We start from the raw sequence: 17,500 nt of genomic DNA, 5'->3' as shown, positions 1-17,500 counted from the left end.
CAAATAATCCCGGCTGAGAAAGTTCCTCCTTTCAATGAAGCACGTTATGATTTTTTTCACGGAATGACTTGGGCGATTTCTTTCTACCCAACGATGGGGCCATCTGACAAAGGTGCCTCAGAGACAGGAATCACGGAGGGGACCTTGTTTCCAAAGCCTGAGTGGGTCGGGGTGATTTCATCCACCTAGGGAAGTTCCAGGGAGCACCCTCCAGGCTCACACCTTCTCTCTGCAATCTGGACTCTCCAGAGAGCTACCAAAGGCACTAAGAGGGGACATGACTTGGCCAGGGTCTCACTGGCTCTGTCAGAGGTGGCCATGCCTTGGCCTTGGTCTTCCGGCCTCTAGGAGAGAGACCAGAAAACAAGGGTCTGGATGGCAGAATTCTTCTGGATGGGGCCTTCTTACTACCGTTACAGTCAAAACTGGCCTCCACTCTGAACCCCAACCATTTGAGCTCCTTTATGGTTTAAAAAATCTCAGGCATTCTCCCCCTCCCCAGCCCAGGGAATAAATAGCGACTCTAGATTCAAGAATGCTTTAGTGCAAGCTTTGTGGTTGACTCATCCCAACAAGCTGGATGCCCGTTTGAAAGGAGGCAACCCTTCCCCTGTGCAAGACACGACTTGCTCAGGCAACAGAGAGCACGAAATGAGGTCACCAAACAAGATGGCAGGGACAGGGGCGTGCAGATGCCCGGCAATTCCTCCTCCAGTTCCCCCCGGGCTTGGCAACCACGGACTGGAGGGACCACTGATGCAGCTCAAGAAAATGGCACCGCTAATCCCACCTTCACTTCCCAAGCCAAACCACCATCATGGTGAAGCAGGAACCCGGGTTTAAGGAGTGCTGAACCAGAATGGATTGCGAGGAAGGTAGCGAGCTTCTCATCAATGGGGATTTTTGCAAGCCAAAGTCAGGTGGGAGCCCTTGTTGGGGAGACTGTTGAAGGACTTCTTGCTCAAGGCGGGAGGGGTCATAAACCCTCTGAAGTACCTCCTACCTCTAAGCGTCTAGGGTTCTGACAGAAAAATGGCCATGGTGGGATAAAGGCCACTTCAGATTTGCACAGAGAATGTTAGACTGTTCTAATGGGCCTTCCTGGGCATCGAACACAGGGTCTACTTCAGTTATAATCACTACAGCTCATGCTGCTAAGCATGCAAAGAACTGAACATACATGATCTCATTTGATCCTCGTAACAAGCCATAATGTAGCCACTCTTTGCATTCCCTTTCTATAGAAGAAAGTGACTTGTCCAAGGTCCCACATCTTCCTGAATTCAAGAATCTCTCTCTGCCTCTTCTCTTTCTCTCTCTTTTCCCCCTCTCCTTTTTCTTTCTTCCTCCCCTCTCTCTTCCCCCCTCTCTGTCTCTCCATCTCTCCACGTCTCTCTGTCTCTTCTCTCTCTGCCTCTATCTCTTTCTCTCTGCCTCTCCATCTATCTCTCTGTCTCTCTCTCTCTCCATCTCTCTCTCTCCCTCTCTCTCTGTCTCTGTCTCTGTCTCCCTCTCTCCCCCTCTCTCTCTCCCTCTCTCTGTCTCTCTGTGTATCTCTCTGTCTCTCTCTTCCTCTCTTTCCCTCTCTCTCCGTCTCTCTCTCTGTCTCTCTCTGTGTCTCTGTCTCTGTCTCTGTCTCTCTCTGTCTCTGTCTCTGTCTCCCCCTCTCTCTCTGTCTCTCTCTCTCTGTCTCTCTCTCTCTCTCTCTCTCTGTCTCTCTTTCTCTCTGTCTCTCTCTCTCTCTCTCCCACTCTGCCTCTCTAGGAAGCATCTCCTGAAAGTGTGAATAAGTAAATATATCATGAACTCTCCAAGCACTAGCCTTAGTCTTCATAGCACTTGACAAAAAGGGAAAACCAAGGCTCATAGAAGTGAGTAGATGGCTAATTCCCAGAGACCCACGAGAGCCCAAGCTTCCTGTCTTCTCTAGAGCCCAGGGGGCCGTTGACTCTACAGTGCCCAAAGGTCTGAGGTCATGGTGTCCCTGAGCCTTAGCCCCAAGGAGGATTTATTTGTGGGAATGGCTTCCATTGAGTTCTCTGGGATCGAGGCTTGGAGGTGGGTATTAGGAGAGAGTCAAAGGGGGCCACAAGGAGAACTTGACTCATCTCTCCATTGGCCACATCCTTCCCCTGGCATGAAGCACCTGAAAACAAGGCAGTCCACTAGAGACACTACGGGCCTCATCTGAACAAACTACTGTCGGCCAACTTGAGGATTGTGCCAGGAAATGCCTCGTCCCTGGGGTCTTCGAGAGCACCCGGGCCAGTGCCAGCTGGCCGTCTTTTCAAGGTGCTCGGCCACGCCGATATCCTCAAACCCCCAATGCATCAGAAGTCGGGGAGGGGGGAGCCTTCTGGATAGATTACAGCAGGTGAAGCCCTGAGGGTCAGCTGTTTTTTCCTTCATTTTAAAAGCAACTCCTTCCTACTTTTCTGTTTCCAGCAAAGCTGAGGGGGGGAGAATACCAACCTTTCGTCCTTGTATTTCCAAAGGTCACACAATCCTGGCCGCCCTCAGGATCTTGTTGCGCATCTGACCAGAGTCACAAACTAAAAGAATAGGGCGGGAGATGTTAGATCTGACTGAGGCCGAAGAGGGAAGCCTGAGCTTTCGCTGGGCCCCTAGCTAGGCAGAAGGCCAGTGGCTACCCATGTCTTAAAGAACGTCGGCTTTTAATTTTACAAGGACACTTAAGTGGGCTAGGATGGTGCTACAAAAGCTTTACTTCTCTTTGGCTTTAATTAAAGTATGAAAAGAAACAGAAGGTTCCTGGGTTCAAATCTAGCCTCAGACACTTCCTAGCTGCATGACCCTGGGCAAATCCCTTAACCTTCAGTGCCTAGTCCTTACTAGTCTTCTGCCCTGAGATCTATACTTTGGGGGCCTTCTGGCCCCAAATCTTTTTTTTTCTTCCCTAAACCAGGTACACTATTTAGAGCTAGGAGGGACTTCTTTTTACAGAAGAGGGAGCTGAGGCCAAGAGAAGTGCCTTGCCTAAGATCACACAGAACCCCAGACCTCCCTATGGCCCCCCTCCATTTCACCCAGCTTCCTACATCGAAGGTCAACATGGAAACATGGCCACCTTGAATCAAGTGGAAACAAAGTCTTTCCTCTCAGACGGACCAGACTGAACAGAGAAGCCTTTTGGATTCTGGTTTCCCAGGGCAGCTCCAGTGCCGGTGCCAAGGGGCAAAAGGCATCACTAAGTTTGTTGGCGGGTTCTCCAAGGAAAACAAGTCACCCCTCAAGGAAGCGTCTCCATCCTATGAGCCCTTGACTCCATCCAGAAGCTGATGAGCACCTCTGCACATCCCTGGGGAGCTCCCCAAGACAGGAACCCCGAGTGCTCTCCCAGGGGCCACGGAAAAGTCAAGGTCTCTTTGGGGAAAGACAGAACGCTTCCATGAACCTGTGCCCAGGAGGAGGGCACGGGGGCCTCTGAAAGGATCCGGGGCCACTTCCCAGCCCCCAAGCCCCAGAGCCTTGCCATGGAGTTCTTCACCAAGTGAAGCAAACACTTTCAGAGTCCCTCTCATCAACCAAAGGAATATGGTGGGGTCCCCCGCTTCTCTGGCTTATGCCACAGGGCGGCTGGGCCGAGCCGGTGCATTAGGAGCAGCAGAGACGCTGTATGGACTGAGCTTCACTGGATTTTAAGGCGTTATCGAGCCTTCCCGAGTGATAAAGGGTGAGAGCCGGGCACTCGCCCCATTTACGCAGCTCATTTCTGTTCAAGGGCTCCTCTTAGGGGCTCCTTAGGCTTATTCCAAACCCCCAAAGAAGTCAGAAGGAGAGCTGTCCACGGCCAGACAGGACATCCCGAGAGAGGAGTCTGCGTGTTCTGTGGGTTTTTTCTTCCCCCTCCAATAAAAGGACAACACCATTTTCCCAAGGCTGAAGTGCTGATGAATACGCCATACTATGGAATGACCGAATGCTTTCAGAGAAGCACAGACACAGCCTAATCCTTTTATTTCACAGGGGAGGGGGCTGAGGAGGGAGTGAGAACCCAGACACCCCAACCCCCAGGCCAGTGTCCATCGTCCCTGGATCACAGGGGAGGGGGCTGAGGAGGGAGTGAGAACCCAGACACCCCAACCCCCAGGCCAGTGTCCATCATCACTGGATCACAGGGGAGGGGGCTGAGGAGGGAGTGAGAACCCAGACACCCCAACCCCCAGGCCAGTGTCCATCATCACTGGATCACAGGGGAGGGGGCTGAGGAGGGAGTGAGAACCCAGACACCCCAACCCCCAGGCCAGTGTCCATCGTCACTGGATCACAGGGGAGGGGGCTGAGGAGGGAGTGAGAACCCAGACACCCCAACCCCCAGGCCAGTGTCCATCGTCACTGGATCACAGGGGAGGGGGCTGAGGAGGGAGTGAGAACCCAGACACCCCAACCCCCAGGCCAGTGTCCATCGTCACTGGATCACAGGGGAGGGGGCTGAGGAGGGAGTGAGAACCCAGACACCCCAACCCCCAGGCCAGTGTCCATCGTCACTGGATCACAGGGGAGGGGGCTGAGGAGGGAGTGAGAACCCAGACACCCCAACCCCCAGGCCAGTGTCCATCGTCCCTGGATCACAGGGGAGGGGGCTGAGGAGGGAGTGAGAACCCAGACACCCCAACCCCCAGGCCAGTGTCCATCGTCACTGGATCACAGGGGAGGGGGCTGAGGAGGGAGTGAGAACCCAGACACCCCAACCCCCAGGCCAGTGTCCATCGTCACTGGATCACAGGGGAGGGGGCTGAGGAGGGAGTGAGAACCCAGACACCCCAACCCCCAGGCCAGTGTCCATCGTCCCTGGATCACAGGGGAGGGGGCTGAAGAGGGAGTGAGAACCCAGACACCCCAACCCCCAGGCCAGTGTCCATCGTCACTGGATCACAGGGGAGGGGGCTGAGGAGGGAGTGAGAACCCAGACACCCCAACCCCCAGGCCAGTGTCCATCGTCACTGGATCACAGGGGAAGGGGCTGAGGAGGGAGTGAGAACCCAGACACCCCAACCCCCAGGCCAGTGTCCATCGTCACTGGATCACAGGGGAAGGGGCTGAGGAGGGAGTGAGAACCCAGACACCCCAACCCCCAGGCCAGTGTCCATCGTCACTGGATCACCATCCTAGCCACGGAAAAGGCCTCCCAGGCCATCTAGTCCAGACCCCTCATTCCGCAGGTGACCTGTCCATCCTCACAAAGCTAGCATCCAAATCAGGACTGGAACCCAGTTCCTTGGACTCTTTCCACTCCTTACAGCTTGAACCTCTCCTCCCTGGTGCTGATCCCATTTAAGGAACCGGGTTGATGGACATGCTTGTTGCATAGCCAGCCCTACCGTGCTCAGCACAAAGCAGACACTTTGTACTATCGGCTGAGCCCAATGGCTGGGAGACTCTTCCAGCGGGTCAAGAGCCCAAGCTGGGGCCAGGTGGTTCAGGCGGGGATTCCACTTCACATCAAGAGCAGTATTTGAAGAGGAAGATGGTCCCCACGGAACGGCTGTTGGGGTTTTCCTCTCTTCCTTTGGGGAGGAAGGAGCTCCTAGGTGGAGACTTACAAAGAACCTCCAACCTCAAGACTTTCATGTGGAAATCTTGGAAAAGTGGCCTCTGACTCGGGAATTAACATCCCTGCAGACCTTCCCTACAGGGCCCCTCTAGACTTGCCATCAAATCCCATTCCAGCCCCCCAAACAAGACAACAAAACAGCCCCTTTTGTGGCACTGGTTGAGGCCAGACTCAATTCTCTAAGGTGGAGGCCAGATTCTCATGGGATATTTCTGAAAGACATTCTCTCCCTGCCTTGTGTGACTGCCCACCGGACACCGTCCCCCTCCTGCAATTCCCCTCTGTACCCCAGAACCCCCAAACACGAAGCTTTTGGACTCCCGTCTCTGTCGAGTCCCAAGACGTCCCCAGGACCTTTTCCTAAGGTCTCGGACAGCAATAACCTCTGTTTGGTGAGATGAGGAAGCCTACCGTCTGTAAAGAAACCTACTTCCTGAAGTCGCTGCCCAGGACACCAAAGAGCCACCAGGAAAAGCTTTGACAGACAGACACGTTTCCCACACCTGCCATTCTCCTTTCTGAGGAGATCTCTGAGGAGTCACACTTTTAAAGACAAGTGCTTAGATTTCGGGGTTTGGGGGTTCTCTTGGCACGTAACGCTTCATAAACAACTGCAGACCAGAAGGCAATGACGATGGCAGAGAATCGGCCACGTGCCAGCACCTGTTCTGTGAGCTCCAAATCTGGACAGCCGATACCGCGAGGCTCCCCAGAGAACGGCCAGGCGCTGACAGTGGTCATCTGGACCCGTATCAATGGCGTCCCAGGTCTAGGGGCATCCTGGGAGCCTGCAGCTTTCTCATAGTTACCTGAGATGGCGAGCAGCATTTTCCTTCTGGCCCCAAAAGTTGTGATCCCCAGTTCCTTTAAATCCTGATCTGTAAGGGTGAGGAATGTCTGAAGATCAATCTAGAGGCAGAAAAAGAAAAAGATTCAGCCCAATAAAGACTGACTGCAGGGGCCAGCGCATCCCTGGCCTTCTCCCAAATTCCCTTCTATTCTCTTTAGATATAGTTAAAAGGGAGATGATGCTTCTGTAATAGAACAGAAGCTCCCTGAAGGCAGACATTTCATAAAAGAGGAAATAAGCATCCAGAGGGTTCACAGAATCATAGATTTTAGAGATCAGTGGGGCCAACGGTCTTTCCTTAATGGGCAAAGAGATCAGAGGTAAGAAAGGTTGAGCCACCCAGCGGGCACATGTCTGAGGCAGCATCCTCCCTCCCCAGCCAGCACTCCAGTCACTCCATTGGCTCCAAAGGCAATAAGGAGAGAGGTCCCCTTGGGTAGCTGGGGCACCTTGCTTGGCGATGCCCACGCGGGCTTAACCCTCAATGGGGAGATTCTAGGGAAACCATGACGATGACCTCTGGGCAAAGGCAACGTGCTTGCCCCTCAGGGCTATGGACGTGAAAGTGGCCATGGGAGGGGTATTTACTGACCACCTTCTGTGAGGCTAAGTTTCTAACACGTGCACCCAGATTCACTATCCCATCCCACAGAAGCTTTGGATGCTGTTAGCATATTTTAAAGAAAGAATGGAATTTGGGAAGAGCGAGTTTAACCATCATTGTGGGGACTGTCAAACTGTCATGGCTGGAGAGAGACAGGGAGACACACAAGGGGAAAGGCCAGAGAGAATGTTCTCCTGGAGATCGAATGATTTAAGTGTCAAGGAGAAATGGTCTAAGAGATGTTTCTGAAAAAGAGTTTAACCCTGGATTTTTGGTGCAACAGATACACTGTAGAGAATATTTCCAGAAGAGAATTATTGAGAGACTTTGGCCGCTACCATCCTGAGAGAACTGAACAGCTGGACTGAGGTATCGATAGAGTTGATGGTAATCTTCATGAAAATGGTTTATGTACACTTTTAGGGTATCCTTGATGAAAACCTGAGAAGGAACAGATCTGCTGCAGCAAATGACCTGTATCATTAGGGTCATACAACTGACGGAGAGGTATCCAAGATCTATGATCTGATTATGCCCACTGTTGGTTGATTTTTGAAAAATTAACTGGGTAGGAATAAACTGGAGCAACAAAGGCTATCTTTAAACAAGTTATCGAACACTTGTTCTGGGCTGTCTCAGTCTCCATCCAATTCCAGGGGTTGCAAGTACTATTGGGTACTTCTTGTCTAAGACCTAAATAAAAGCATCTTTCTGCTCTTCTCCAGAGGGAGAATAAAATAAAAAAGAAAGAAGAAGAGAAGACTATAGAAGTATTTGTTACAAATAATTTTTACAACAAAGTAAGTCACAGTCATACTGATGGGAAAATGAAAAGGAAGAAGGAAAAGATTAAAAAGCTGCTCATAGCAACTTATGGCTATCTCCATGAAAGCGCATCAGTGGCTAATGCTAAACCACCAACCTGTTCCTGGCATGCTCAATAATGACCAGTAAAACTTATAAAGCAAAATGCAAATATTTTTGTTTTGCTAATGACATGTGAATGGAACACGTTTATGAACCCATTATTACTCTATAATTAGTTTTAAATAATTTCTGGATAGAAAAGGATCTAACTAACTGCCTTACCAAAATGTTTAAAAATAAGTTATGTGACTTATAAAACAAAAGCTTTGCCAAGAACTTTCTTGTTCTTCAGACTTTATGGTGAACTCTCCAGATTTAAGACTCTCATAATCCAAGATGGCGGAGTTGACTTAATTCAACAACAAGGGTACAATTCAGATATGATCCTTTTCATGTTCTTTTCTAGATCCTAGTTTATCTAATCTGCTTATTGCCAAGTGAAGACTTCTTTCAGCATGCCTTCTGCTTTCACGTAAAGATGGTTATAATGCTATCTACTAGCTTATATGCTAGTTTGTTCTATGAAGGTGTAATGGGATATTCTGTGGTAATAATAAAAATAAAGGTGCTCTCTCAAGTTCAACCAAAACATCCATGGCAAGAGAAAACCAGATGATTTCCAAACTGTTCACATGCCTCTCATTCCTATCAATAGGCTGATACTGAGACCAGGTTAACAACCTCCAATTTTCATGGCTGGAGGAGAAATTGTTTTTGATAACTTGATTTAAATGATGAGGATAAGATAAAAGGAACATGAAGCCAGCCTTCCTCAAGGAGAAGAAATGCAATGACCCTATCAGTGGGCAAGCAATGCCCCTGAATTCAAGAGCATATAAATGGATTGACAATAGACCCGTAGCAAAGCACAGGCATTTCTTTTCTATTCTAGCTTCTCTAGAACAGAACCTGGGAGAAAGGGGGCAAAAAGAGACCATCAGCATTACCAATAAGTCCCTACATCAGGTTGGTGGGGTGTTCTTCGCTCTAGATATGAAGGGGATTTCTTAATTCCTATTTACATGGTTTTTGTTTCTTTGAAGCTTGCGCCTGTCATAAACTCAGAAGAAACATCTGGACCATGTATGGGTGCCCTAAAATGAGGTCTGGTGCCACAATCCAGTAAAAGGGCTAGCAACAATATTCTATGCAAGACCCGTTACTTTCTCATTGGAGCCTGGTTCTGCAGCAGAACAACAAACAGAGCTCATTGCCCAGAGCTTTGAGTGGAAAGACATCGTGCAGCCCGTTCCCACCAAGGAGACCGAGACCGACACGAGCAAACCAAAAACTTCAGGCCTGGGAGCCAAGATGGCGCACAAGATCTGGAAGATAGCTCATAGCGTTCTGTACGCCTGATTCGGATTCTATTACGTTTTCTTGTAGCCTCCGCATCGGAAGGTCCAAAGACCAAGGGTATGGTCGCAGCCACGACCCCTGCAAAGAGCGGATGACACCGATTAAAGGCACAGGCTTAAGGTATCCCTGAGTCGGGTAAGACTCATGTGCGTTCCAGTTGTAAAGGGGAAAGATAAGACAAAAGAAGACAAGAGAAGATGAGAGAAGCCCAGAAAATCATTCTACAACATTGAAAGTCTCCTTCATAATGGTTTCACCTGAATTTCCCCTATAAGAAATCCCTCCCTACTCAGCCCAGAGAGAGAAGAATCCTATGACCACAAGACTGAATTTTAAATCTAGAAAGAATCTCAGAAACCCTGTATAGGGGTCAAGTTTTAAAGGGCAATGATGAAAGCGTTAGTCATCTCTGAGAATCTTGGGTGAGCTGGGCTCTGACAAATAAAGATTTCCTGGGGGAAAACATTTAGCCAACAGCCCCTAAGATGTAACACATTCTACATAAAACCTTCTTTCTCTAACAAAGAAAGGAAAAAAGCCCGAGAAATTAAATTTAATAATTTATTGGGCAATGTAACCACGAACAAAATTTGTGGCACAAAGTCTGGCCATAAAAAGCTAGGCTTTCTTACTGGGAAGCACACAGCTGGGCATTGCTGACTCAGTCAGTTATTCTCTTAGAAACAAAATGACAAAACCAGCTGTGTCTGAACAAAACTTTGGCCCTGTTTGTAAGGCCAGAAGAGCAGAGGTGCCACAAACACTCTGCCCACACTCTTTGGATGAATGGTTTTGCCAAGATCTGCCCACACGACAAAGTGGGGAGTGCCCGATGGCCCTCAGGCCCTTCTGAGGACCTCATTAGAAAATGACCCACAGCCCACGAATCTGGTCAAAGATTCAAGTCAGGTGGAATTTGGTGCCATTTTGACCCAGAGGATTTAGAAACTATCCCAGACAGTGGAGAAAAGACATTGGTCCTACTACAAGTTTCAGGGGATTCTTCTTGTATAAAATATAAATGGGGCCCCTCTAAAGGCCTCCACAATCTGGCCCCAGGCTACTTTCCCCAGCTCAGTGTACATCATGCCCCTTCAGATACTTTGTGTCTCAGAAAACCAGATCACTTACATGACAATCTCCTACCACCATACCTTTGTACAGCAGGTCTCCTGTGCCTAGACGGCTCTTCCTCACCACCTCTGGAAGAGGCCTTCTTGAAACTCCCACTTATTCATGCTCATTTTCCCCTCCCCTCCCAGGTTAATCTGAATTGATTTCATATATATTTTGTGGTCACCAATCTTTGTATTGTTCCCCCCCTAGCACAATGTTGGCTCCTTGAGGGCAAGGACTGGTGCCTGTTTGTAGAGAGCATTTGGGACTTCTAAAGGTCTTTCTCCCCACTAGGAAGGAAGCCAGTGGGGGAGGGACACGGTGGACTCTCCTGCCAGACCTCTTACGTTTGGCCAGTAATCAATTTTAAAAAGGGACATCTCTGACCACCTGGTACACTAAAGGGAAGATGGCGGCTCTTCCTGGAGCAGGTCTGGAGTGCCTGGTCTCTGTGAGGGGGTGAGGGGAGTGAAGGGAGGGAAGGACATCTTTCTTTTACTTAGTTTTTGTTTTCCTTGGTAAACCCATGTGTTTCATTCCATTTAAAACATTCTGTGTCCATGGGCTTGGCCAGGCCACCAATGGAAAGTCAAGAACCTGTGACCTATCTCACTAGCCAGGCACTGATTAAGCTCCTACCATGTGCAAGGAGCTGGTGATATGCAGAAAAAATTGAACTAGTTCCTGTCTTCAAGGGCCTTCTATAGGGGGTGATGATACGTATTTATTTTCAATTTTTTGTGAAACTCTTTTTGCCTTAGTAACAACTCTTTTTTTTTTTTAAATTTAAACCCTTACCTTCCATCTTGGAGTCAATACTGTGTATTGGTTCCAAGGCAGAAGATTGGTAAGGGCTAGGCAATGGGGGTTAAGTGACTTGCCCAGGGTCATCCAGCTGGGAAGTGTCTGAGGCCAGATTTGAACCTAGGACCTTCCATCTCTAGGCCTGGCTCTCCGACTACTGGATCAAGCAACTGCTCCCAAATGATATATATTTAAACATGCATCTACAAAATATTCCAATGTTTTAGACATAAGTAGGACCAAAAAAGTGACTGACCTCCTGCTGCTGGAACACGTCGGTGTATTTACCCAGGCCAAGCTTGCTGAAGAGTTCAGGGAGGTCGGAGCCCTTGAGGGAGCTGTTCAAGCTGCAGCCATTGCTTCCAGTCAGCGAAGAAATGCAGTCCATGTAATTGCTGCTGCTGAGATAGTGTTCGGCTAGGAGGCCAGAGAGAGACAGGATGGGTTGAGATTAAGTACCTGGGCATTCAAAGACGCTTTAATTGCACATAATAATCACCCACATGCTTCTCCTCCCCTCCCCTTGTCCAGCTGACAAGAGCACCGGCCTGCTGGCGCCCAGAAAGCCGTGACCCCCCGGTGGCTGGCTTTTCATTAGCGGGTGCTGCTTATGGTAAGTTCTCGTCAATTAAAAGGGTACCTTGGGGGCCGGGAATCCAGCCTCGAGGCATCTTCAGTTGTGATAATTAATCATATTCTCACCAAGATTCGAAACCCTCATTCTTTCATTTGAATTTAACTAAAAGATGGGTTTGGAAGAAAAAAGTCCAGGTGACGCTGAAGTGGGGGCTGCCCTGGAGGCAAAACCATAAGGCACGACCCAACCTCACTCTCCCTGGGGTCCAGGAAATCTCAGAGCATCAGAAGCTACCTACTTTGTCCCCAAGACACACCTGATGGACAGACAGTTGTGTCATCTACAAAGCTGACAAATAGTATTCCTTTAGGTCTAACCCAGGGCAGCTGGGTGGCACAGAGGAAGTCAGGAAGACTCAAGTTCAAATCTGGCCTCTCTTCCTAGCTGTGTGACCCTGGACAAGTCACCTAACCTCCATATCCTAGCCCTGACTGCCCTTCTGTCTAATTTGTTACTGGGGCAGAAAATAAAGGTGTAAATAAAGAATCAGCACTACAAATGGCTGAACAGCAACAAGTCTAGACACATCACTTGCTGGCTGCTTTTAGGATAAAATGCAAACTCCCATTTGACCTCAAAAGCCCAATACTGAGGCCCCAGCCACCTCTGCAGGCTGCCCTGCTACACAGACTCTGTGTTCCAACACTGGGGTTCACTTGCTCTTCCCTGCAAGGGAACACTGGCTTTAGAGTTATCAGTTCAAATCCTGCTGTGGATGTTTCCTACAAACATACCTTCCCTTCTCCAGACCTTGATTTTCCCATCTCTAAAACAAGGAGCTTGGACTCTATGACCTCGGGCCCCTTCCAGCTCTAGTCCTAGGTTCCCATCTCCAGGCCTTTGTACAAAGTGTCCCCTATGCCTGGAATGCACTCACTTACCCCCTCTACTTCTCAGAATACAGAGCTTCCCTCAAGACCAAGTGGGCGCCACTGTCTACCGCTATGTCCAGTTCTTGTTCCATCCCTCAATCTAAAATTAATTTATATTTGCTTTGCATATAGATTGTGTCAACATATCTTTACACACATTATTGCTCTCCAAAGGAATAAACTCTTGCAGGTGGGGGCAACAGCTTCATTCTTATCTTTGTGTTTTCAGGGCCTGGCACTGTACCTGACCCATCGTAGGTGCCTACTGAATTAATTAGTGCTGGACACTTTTAAGTGTGCCCTCCCAAAGTTCGAAACAAGAGTGAAGGAGTTCAGATCCCAGAACTGAGGCAGAAGGGCCCTCGGGGGCCTCTGGCCCAACCAGGCCTGACCAGAATCCCAACAATCTACCCAATCAACAGATCTTCAGTGAAGAAGAAGCCTGGCCCTCCTGGAGCACAGAGGCCACTTTGAAAAGTGCTGTTATGTTGGGAGTAGGTATACCTCCGTGGCACTGAGCTACAGCCAGGCTCTCTGAAGCTTCCACCCATTGCTCCATGTTCTAAGACTCTGCCATGTTGTTGTCATCTTAGGAAAGGCCAAGCCAAACACTCTCTAGGCTGTCCCCAGACACTCCGAACTCATGTCTGCTCCAGGAATCCCACTTCAATTGACCCACAGCCATGGGTGCTTTCCAAGAGCCAACTACAAGGCACACCAATATGGCGGACCTTTCCCCAGGGGCCATTTCTCACTGGTGATGACTTTCTGCTCCACTCACCGACCCCATCAATGAGCACCAGCTTAGTTTTCAGGTCTATTACTTCCCCAAGAGCGCCACCACTGACTATTTGGACAAGCCCAGGGCCTTTGTTTCTGTTGGTTCATGCGTTAGTTATTTCTCCGGTTTCCATTGGAGAAAGCTGAGGCAGTCAAGAGAAAGGAAGGGATTTTTAAAGGAAATGGAAGCTACAAAGCCATTGGTCTAGTACTGTCACGTCTGGAGAAGGGGATCCATAGGGGAAGGTGGGAGGGGATGAGGCTGCAAAGGGCTTTACAAGCCAGGTGGGGACGTGATGATTAATCTGCAGGTCCCAGGACCAAAGAACAATCACCAGTAAATGACGCAGACAGAAGCAGAGAGCAAAGAAGAAACAAGAACTCAGAGAAGAGCCATCTCAGGGGGCAAACGCTTCAAAATAAAGGTAACTTTAGTGAAAATCTAATAAGGAACATGAAGATATTACAATAAATTGCACGAGCTCCCTCAAACAAGAACAGAGTAGGGGCAGCCAGGTGGCTCAGCGGAGAGAGCACCAGGTCCTATGGAGGGTAGATCCAAATCTGGCTTCATCACTTCCTGGCTAGTGTGACCTTGGGCAAGTCCCTTAACTCTGTGGGAGAAGCCCTTGCCCTGCCCTGGTTAAAAACAAATGGAGCAATTCTGAAAATGTCCAAATTGTTCGGAAAAGCAATCGAGGGTTAAAGAAAAATATCAACTCAATATAGAGGTTAGAGAATGTAAGGAAGAAACCAACAAATCTAACCAGGAAAATACCGAACCAAAGAGAGCCTTCGTAACCGTAGATTCTCTGAAAAGGAAACAACAGAAGGAAGATGGCCGGGGAAGGAGGCGGAAGAAAAGCGAACAGAACAGATTTTCTTGTAAAGTTTGGAGAAACGCCGGAGCTCGATGAAGCTAAAACGATTCCCCCTGAAGACGGACGCCAAGACACGGTCTCGGGCCGTCCGGAAAGACGGTGAAGAAGAAAACCCGAATATGAGACACAGGAAGCCCCGAAACCCGAGGAAGTCCTTCCTTCTGCCCAGGAAAGCGGGAACTCACTGGATTTGTTTTGCTTGCGTTTGGGGCTCCCGAGAGAAGCTGCAAATTCACTGTGAGCTGCAGGTCCGATTCCGTTCCGGTCTCTCCAGTTCTCAGATTCACTCCCGCTTCCCAGGTGTTCGCGACTGTTGGACCGTGAGAGAGACATCGATGATCCCTGCCAGCAAAAGAGTCCAGAGAAGGACAGCGGCGAACACATTAATGGGGGAGGGAAGGAGCAGGGACAGGCCACCGAAGGCCACTCCACTGAAAGCCCCCTCTGGTAGGGGTGAGGCCGCCATGGAGGAAGGATGTCGTCCCCCAAGAGGACCCTCCCACCACGGCCGGCCAGACCCGAGGCAGACGTCCGAGCCGGCTCACCTCGTAGGTCGTGCGCATCGTGGGCTTGTAGTAGACGTGGTTGGCCCTCCGCAGCTCCTTGATGGTCTCCGCAGGCATGGACTTGGAGAAGCCCAGGCCGCTCCACGTGTTGGTGGGCGTCCTCACCTCCGTCACCACCGGCTTCTTCAACATGGCTTTGGGGAAGGGAGGAAGAGAACATGGCGAGACTGATTACACACGCCTCAGGGGTCGGCTTTAAGGAGGACCACAAGAGTAAGAATAACCGGCATTTATCCGGCACATATTCTGTGGTCCTCACGGCCACCTTGGGAGGTGGGCGCCATTTTTATCCCCGTTTTACAGATGAGGAAACTGAGGGAGACAGATGTGAGTGGCTTGAACTCAGGTCTTCTGACTCTGGGTCCTGTGATCTATCCACCAAACCACCAGCTGCCTTTATGCATCACTAGCCATCATGGAAAAGCCATCTTTAATGCTTTCCATATTGAAAACAAGTCCAAAAAAAATGTTAATGAGTATTTTTTCCAGAAGCCATGTTAAGTGTAATTTGATTGTATTATAATTCTATATATTTAGACTATATAAATTATTACATATAATTATTTTATGTTACAAGAAATTAAAATTGTAATGAACACAATGAATATATGTTATTGCTTTAATAACAAGGATCACAGAATCAGAGAAGAGACCTTGTTGGTCATGAAGTCTGGTCCCCTCATTTTTACAGATGGGGAAACCAAGGCCCAAAGAGGTGAGGTGACGCAGCCAGGGTCACAAGGATGCCACATCATGAGTCAGGACTCATTTCAGGACCAAAAAGCCTTAGCCATTTAATTTTAATCCTTCATTAGGCCATTACAGACTTCCCACAACTTGGGCCAATTATTTTTTCTTTTGTTCTTTTTTTTCCCAATTTTAGGTCAAATAAACTTCCCAGTATGGGCAAAGTGAGTCTACTACGGGCGGTGGAAAGTCTGTTTCTGGGCTGCACGATAAATCAACAGAGGCATTTCGTAGGAGACTGACGTATGACGTACCTTTGGTGGCTAGCAGCTTCTTCTCTTCATAGTCAAATGCCTAAAACGTGAAACAAAAAGAAAACTCTTTTCTTCTGCTTTCCCCAATGCTCACACTCTAAAATAAAGGTTTGAGCTCCAGCACGTTGAAGTCTGGAGGGATAAATGTCGAAGATCCGGAGAACAACAGAAAGTCTGAAGCCTCTCCGTACAATCCATGGATAAGCAGGGATGAAGCACCTACTATGCGCCCGCCCCTAGGAACTAGGGACAGAAATACAACAGTCCTCTTCCCCAAGAGCTTGGGTTCTGCTGGAGAAAACCGTCTTGTTTGGGCAATAAACAGCTCTCTGAATTTCCAAGGAGGCAGCACAGAGTCCACTTATTTCCTTGAATTTAAAAAAATGCCATTTATGATGACTATTTCATGCACCAGGGAAAGCCTACGCCAAAGACCAGTGCCTCAAGCTCGCAGGCTAACGTCCGAAAGCTCTACGATTCTGGCCCAAATCCCTGCCCTCCTCCCCGGAAGCCGATCATTCAAAAAGGACTTCTTGTGTCCGATACGGATGATGCCGCGGATCTGGGCCCGCCTTTCCAAAGAATGAATTTTTAAGCCCAGATCACAGTGGAGAGTTTTTTAAATAAGTTTGATTTCTGTTGATTAAATCTCGTTCTGTAATTATAGCTGGCAAATTCTCCCCGTCTCCTCTCCTCCATCATCAAAACTAAAGCCTCTCCTAGCTAAATAATGAAGAAAACATAAAGAAAAGGACCAGTTGCTGCGAGTGACCACGTCTGGGAAGGTCCATAATATTTTGTCCTCCCCGTCCTCCCCGTCGCCCTTTCTGAGCAGAGAAAGATTTGATTCATTATCTGGTCACGGGCCGTGCCTGGTTTCTGGATTGCTCCTGGTGGCATTATTAAATCAAACAGTAATATTCTTGGACTCCAACGTGCAGTGACATTAGATGATATTAAACAATCAGACTCCGAATTCTATTTGGCCTTCGCCAGGTGCTGGGTAAATATTGACTCAAGGAATGACTCGGGCTCCGTGTGCTCGTCTCTCCAGGCCCTCTCCCAGCAGCGTCCTGGGGGGGGGGGGAGGCCTGCAAATGGGATGGAGAGGGACTGGGGTGGCCACCTGGGGCGGCTGCCGACCCTCGCTGGGCCTCTGACTCAGTGAACTCGAATGTCCCATCAGGCTTGGCCGTTATGGCCCTTTGCTTTATGGATTCTCGTTGGCATTTCCACGTTGAAAAGCAATATGGTGAATGGGACAGAGCACACGACTCTCTCACCTTCACAAACCCTTAAAACTCCCCCAAATAGAACTGATGTGCCAGCTGTCTGGTCCAGTCACCAAGAAGTACAAGTAAGTAACAATCTGACTCTACACTCCTGGTGGGGTGGCCCAGCGAGACCCACAGTCTTGTTCTCGAGGATTCATACAGCAATATCCTGACAGTTGCTAGAGCCTGTGGGGGCACATCCCCTCCCTGACCTTGCTCCTCTTTGGGGCCAAAAATGGCAGAATTCGATCTCTGCCCACCCATGCAGAGTAGGTGAGAGAGAAGAAAGGGAGACACAAGGCGCATTCACCACA

The 17,500-nt window shown here is 49.1% G+C and overlaps 1 protein-coding gene across 2 annotated transcripts in view; it reads right to left on the bottom strand.

Moving 5' to 3' along the window:
- Positions 1 to 17,500, bottom strand: part of BICC1 (BicC family RNA binding protein 1) — a 207,297-nt gene that overhangs the window by 4,104 nt on the left and 185,693 nt on the right. Inside the window, exons 16-21 of one of the 2 annotated variants that reach the window (XM_007478337.2) lie at positions 15,913 to 15,952; positions 14,891 to 15,045; positions 14,531 to 14,687; positions 11,432 to 11,592; positions 6,385 to 6,484; positions 2,473 to 2,552 (exon numbers count right to left, since the gene is read on the bottom strand). In XM_007478337.2, coding sequence (XP_007478399.1) covers positions 2,497 to 2,552; positions 6,385 to 6,484; positions 11,432 to 11,592; positions 14,531 to 14,687; positions 14,891 to 15,045; positions 15,913 to 15,952 — 669 coding nt within the window. In that variant the 3' untranslated portion in view covers positions 2,473 to 2,496. The remainder of the gene's footprint in view (positions 1 to 2,472; positions 2,553 to 6,384; positions 6,485 to 11,431; positions 11,593 to 14,530; positions 14,688 to 14,890; positions 15,046 to 15,912; positions 15,953 to 17,500) is intronic. The other variant, XM_001363815.4, reaches the window with a different exon arrangement.

The sequence above is a fragment of the Monodelphis domestica genome, chromosome 1, assembly GCF_027887165.1.
Source record: "Monodelphis domestica isolate mMonDom1 chromosome 1, mMonDom1.pri, whole genome shotgun sequence".
Lineage (NCBI taxonomy): Eukaryota > Metazoa > Chordata > Mammalia > Didelphimorphia > Didelphidae > Monodelphis > Monodelphis domestica.
This window is presented reverse-complemented; position numbering and strand designations above follow the sequence as displayed.